Source organism: Urtica dioica, chromosome 4 (genome assembly GCF_054948205.1).
Source record: "Urtica dioica subsp. dioica isolate 48M chromosome 4, U.dioica_male_clone48M_v1_H2, whole genome shotgun sequence".
NCBI lineage: Eukaryota > Viridiplantae > Streptophyta > Magnoliopsida > Rosales > Urticaceae > Urtica > Urtica dioica.
Genome location: NC_142759.1, coordinates 9,410,201 through 9,415,654, shown reverse-complemented (window position 1 = coordinate 9,415,654; position 5,454 = coordinate 9,410,201). Strand labels below are relative to the sequence as shown.

The window sequence follows — 5,454 nt, the reverse complement described above, 5'->3', positions numbered from 1 at the left end:
TTTTTTTTTTTTGGTAAAATGATTAATACATTTACCTCGTAACAAACGCACCATCAGGTATTACTATATTTACTTGCTTGAAAGACGACATTTTGTTTACCTTATTCTTAGAAACACAGTAACTTTTGCATTCAATAATTCTCAGTGCCTTATGTTTGTCAGGTTGTCCCTGTAACATATGTATTTTATTATATTCTCCAGAAACGTGAAAGAAAGAGATACGTATATTTGCGTACCCATTACCTATATCTAGCAAACGGCCGATCTAGTCTAAATCTAGCTCCGAAAGAAATGACTTTCCAATATGTACGTATAATGCACAACATAGTGCCCAATGACCTACCTATACACGTTCTTAAGTCAAGTGGATATTAAAGGGCCCTAGACCCAATGCAAATAATGAAATAGACTTTTAAGCGTCACAAATTATTGTTATTTATTAAAAAAAAAAAAAAAAAAAAAGCGTCACATTATTGCCGCTGAAAAATTGACTCCTTAACCAACGCTTACAATTTTGATAATTGCTAAGTAACAATATCTAGTCCAATATTCACAATAAATTTAAAAATACATATACGCATGAATAACTTTTTTCATCTATATAAATACTTGGCCTAGTCCATTAACTTTATGCAACAATCAGCTCCATAAACATTCCGTACATTAGTTTATTTTTCTTTCGTCCATTTCCCCTCGGTGCGAGTCATGAGAACGGTGTACTTTGAGCAGTACTGTGTGGTGATTTGGGCAGTACTATTATTGGGTTCCCGGGAACTCCAAGCAGTGGCTGCCACGTCAGATCGAGAAATTCCTTACGGAATCCGAGATGACTGCAAATTCACTACGTACCCATCATTGTGTATCCAAACCATGTTGGGTTTGGGAAAGTCAGGCTCACTTCAGTACACTGACATGATATCTATTCTGGTCAACAAAACAATACAAGAGTCAACCATCGCTAATATTCCAAGGAGTTCTAGTACCGTTTTGAACTCGCAACTCAAAGCCGAAGAGAAATCTCAAAAACCTCCATCTTTCTCAGGTTAGTGTTATTATAGTTTACTACCATTCGTCACACGAGTTATATTTTTAATTATCAATAAAATTGTATTCTCACAGTCACAGACGATTGCGAAACCCTAATAAGCATGGCGTCAAAACGGCTTCGACAAGCCATGAAGGCTCTCGAGGCCTCGGCGCCTAGGAACAAAGAGCACATCCAAACGTGGCTCAGCGCGGCGTTGACCTACCAACAGTCTTGCAAGGACTGGGCCGACGAAGGCGGTGACGTGGCAAGCCACGTAGTGTCGGAGAAGATGGGGTATCTGACCGAGCTCAGCAGCAACGCTCTAGCCCTGGCCAATCGAATCGCCGGAAACCGCCGCGTTACGACGGAGGAGAGGGATTTCCCGGAGTGGGTCTCGCGGCGGGACCGGAGGTTGTTACAGTCGCCGTCGACGACGGTCAACGCTGACGCCGTCGTGGCTCAGGATGGGTCTGGGAATTACAGGACGATCTCTGAGGCCGTTCACGCGGCTTCTTCCGGCGGTGGGCGTTTCGTAATTTACGTGAAGTCTGGGGTCTATAAAGAGAAAGTTAGGATTAACAAAGACGGTGTTACGTTGATCGGAGCTGGGAAATCCAGCACTGTCATTACTGGGGATGACAGCGTGGCTGGTGGTTCTACAATGCCCGGCTCAGCAACAGTTAGTAAGTGCTCTCTCTAGTTAATTCATCATTTCTTTCATATATATACACATATATATTATAATAGATCTTCACTTTAGGCATTGTTGGTCATTGAATATTTATCTTATCTTGTTAGAAATTTTCTTCATTTCATTTATTGCATTTACTGATCTTGAGCACGTAGATATATATAAGTTATAGTCAATAACAGCATGCATGCTAAAATGGTAAAGTGTCATGTATAAGATTATATCCATGGTGCTCTTGCAGATGTGATCAACGTGTTTAACCGAACTAAATGTATAGTTTTAAATTACTTTTGTAATTATATTTCTTTTGTTTTACGTACAGTTTTTAGGCTTGCTATGTTGGTATCATGATGGGAAAAAAATTTGGTTTGAAAGAAATTCCTAAGAAAAAGTGTATCAATGTTATAAATTCCATATTGATAAGAGAATGAGAACCAACATAGATTTATAGCTATAGGCTTCTCATCTAATTTCATACCGTATGGGTAAAATAAAGTCTTCACGAGTAGTAATTGGAGCAATATTTGAGATTTTATCCAAAATATAAGTGAACACAGAAAACCACCATTTTGATATATAGAAAGTCCCTTTAATTTTAAATATGAGAAGCCCCTCTAATTTATTTGACTGTTTCGACGTATTTTTTTTAGTTTATTTGATGAGAAAATTAAATGAGTACTTTGCTACTATAATAACCTAACAAGTATGGACTTTTAATGTTTGATCGGGAAAAAAGGTTGTGTGGGCCATGTATGATTTACTAATCATTCTAACGTTATAAATTAATGTCGTCCCCATATTTAGCGATAGGTCGTAACTAATTGATCACCTTTGCTTGAGATTAGTAAGTGAGTACCATAACGCCATTAATATGCTACATTATTTTTGTAAGTGTGTACTTTTTTTTTTCTTTTTCTTTTTGCTCTAAATTGTAAGTGTGTACTTGATAGGCACCTTTCATATATTTAGAGGAAGCAAAAAAGTTGAATGTCACCTAGCTGGTAGGTATTTTATGGCTGTACTTTTTATAAAATAAAAATCTCTCTACGGTCAATGTACAATGTCCGACATTCGAGTAATTGGCTTACGAAAATGGTAGGTGGTCTTTCCATTTAGTTAAGTAAGATTTTAAAACATTTGTCTAGCAATTAAAGCACTCGATTAACTCGGTAACATACAAATACAATTATGAAATTATCTTAGTCCGTCCTTAACACCATTTATTGCTTTTAAAACGATTTTATAAAAGATAGAGACAATATTTTAAATTGAAAGATGAAAGATGTTATAATTTTTATTTATATTTTATTTTCCCATTTATGGGGTTGAGAGTAACTTTTATTTTCATAAATGAACAACATGACACTAAACACATATAATACTCCAAAATTTTTATAAATTAACACAAAAAAATTGCATCCGCAGTTGTGACTGGCGATGGATTCATTGCTCGTGATATCGGTATCAGCAACACGGCGGGCCCACAAGGTAAACAAGCACTCGCTCTCAACATTGCCTCGGACCGCTCGGCCTTGTACCGGTGCAGCATAGCCGGGTACCAAGACACTTTGTACGCGCTCGCTCTTCGACAATTCTACCGTGAGTGTGACATTTACGGCACCGTTGATTTCATTTTTGGTAACGCAGCTGCCGTTTTTCAAAATTGCAACCTCATCCTTCGGCGGCCGCGTAGGGGAGGCTCCAACGTTATCCTAGCTAATGGAAGGTGCTATATTTATGATTTCTTGTTAATTTCATGGTCTTGAATGGTAAAATTAATTAATATATTCCGATACAAAGACTAGAGAAAAAGATAAAAACCATTTTTTTTGTTTAAGAAAAATAAACACGCTCTTAAATGCCATAATTTATATAATTTTACAATGGTAATAAAAGTTATTAAAAGGTCAAACAAATACTTTAAACACTCTAACTATTAATGGAGTACTAATAACCGAAACAAGTATGACAAGAAAAACGCTAATTTTACTTGAAGCCTAAATTATAATAATAATATTAGTTATATCAGAATTCAAACCACCGTTTATAAATTTATAATTCAAATATTAAATAGAGTGTATAAACTTGAATATTCTATGCGACATTTACTTGAACATTTGAAATTATTTCCCAAGTATTTAACCACATAAGAAAAAATTCCAACTATATGATATTCTACTAACACTCTTTATAATTTGGTGCGATTTCTAAATTTATAATTCGGTGTAGCTCCTAAAAATTCAATTGTCTTTAATGTGATTAAATTTGGAATTTATAATGCCATCTTTCAGTCAAGAATTAATGTTTTTATAATATGCTATTTATATAACTGGAAGTTGATTAATTGGTATATGGACCACATTGTTTCATAATAGAACATCAAACCATCTCAAAATGTCAAATATACATTAATCATGCATAACAATATAGATAAAGTAATAAGTTATCCAAGGATGTGTTAATTACTTAGTTTTGGTAATAAAAAAAATTAATTAATTATTACATTTCAACAATCTCCAGTCATTATTATTGTGTTTGACCAAAAAAAAAAGTACGTACAAATTGTTTATTGCAAATTTATTCTTATATACAGGTCGGACCCGGGTCAAAACACGGGTTTCTCAGTCCAAAACTGCAAGATCACGGCGAGCTCCGAGCTATCTCCGGTGAAACAGTCTGTGAAGTCATATCTCGGCCGTCCATGGAAGGCGTACTCGAGAGCGGTGGTGATGCAATCAAGCATCGATGACGTCATCGAGCCGAGTGGTTGGATAGAGTGGCCAGGCTACGGTAGCCACGTCCTCTCCACTCTATACTTCGCCGAGTACGCAAATTCCGGCGCCGGCTCCGGAACCGCCCGGCGAGTCGGCTGGCCGGGTTTTCGCGTCATCGGCGCCGGAGCTGCTGCAGAATTCACCGTCGGAAGTTTCATCTCCGGGAACTCCTGGTTGCCTTCCACCAAAGTGATCTATGATTCTGGACTCTAATAAGACCAGTATTGATATTTTTTTTTTTTAAAACGAAGGAAAAAGAAAAAGTTCCTCCGTACGTGCTTGTTATGGAATTTCTTACGATTGGATGTTTTCATAGTTTGTTGTAAATGAGATTATTGTTATCTGTAGAACCGATTATAACTCGTTGTGTCAAGAGGAAAATCTATGATAATGCGCTTGTGTGTTCTTGGGTGAAGTCTACTTTTTCTTCCGCTTCTGTACAAAAAATCACCTTTTTTTTTCATTGCATCCGAAAAGTTTCCAACTTTCTAAGATATATGGCTAAGATCTTATAAAATAATGAATGAATTAAGTTAGTATGATTATGTCTGAGACGAGTGTCACCAATAAATTGTAAGCAGGAATATAATAAGTAATTAATTCTAGCTAGAATGTTGTTGAAATACCGATTATATAAATATATATATATATATATATATATATATATATATTAAATAAGGAATATAGGCCGAAAATTTTATTCCTTATTATATATATATATATATACACATATATATAATCAGGTTAAGAATTTCCGATTAGTATAGGCCAAAAATACTTAGTATACATATAATTTAACACGCATAAATTCATTTATAGAGAGTTTCGAGATAAGTACACTTCAATTGTAATACTTTATTTTTTGGGGAAATTAATTAAATAATGCAATGAAAGTTAAAAATAAAATTTAATGTTCTTTAGAGAAAACGGTTTTGTATTATATAATAAATAATAATTTAATA

The 5,454-nt window shown here is 35.2% G+C and overlaps 1 protein-coding gene across 1 annotated transcript; it reads left to right on the top strand.

Moving 5' to 3' along the window:
• Positions 1-636: 636 nt before the first annotated feature.
• LOC149400185 (Plant invertase/pectin methylesterase inhibitor superfamily) lies at positions 637-4,968 on the top strand. Its single transcript, XM_089612888.1, has 4 exons — positions 637-1,042; positions 1,120-1,710; positions 3,144-3,444; positions 4,312-4,968. Exons 1-4 carry the CDS (start codon positions 706-708, stop codon positions 4,703-4,705), a joined length of 1,623 nt encoding a protein of 540 aa, XP_089469014.1. The 5' UTR covers positions 637-705; the 3' UTR covers positions 4,706-4,968.
• Positions 4,969-5,454: the final 486 nt, after the last annotated feature.

What these genes read in the sequence shown, in the direction of transcription:
- LOC149400185 (XM_089612888.1), top strand. Translation starts at nt 706, where the DNA reads ATGAGAACGGTGTACTTTGAGCAGTACTGTGTGGTGATTTGGGCAGTA. An exon ending in AAAACCTCCATCTTTCTCAG is followed by an intron (nt 1,043 to 1,119) that starts GTTAGTGTTATT and finishes GTATTCTCACAG; the next exon opens with TCACAGACGATTGCGAAACC. An exon ending in GCCCGGCTCAGCAACAGTTA is followed by an intron (nt 1,711 to 3,143) that starts GTAAGTGCTCTC and finishes TTGCATCCGCAG; the next exon opens with TTGTGACTGGCGATGGATTC.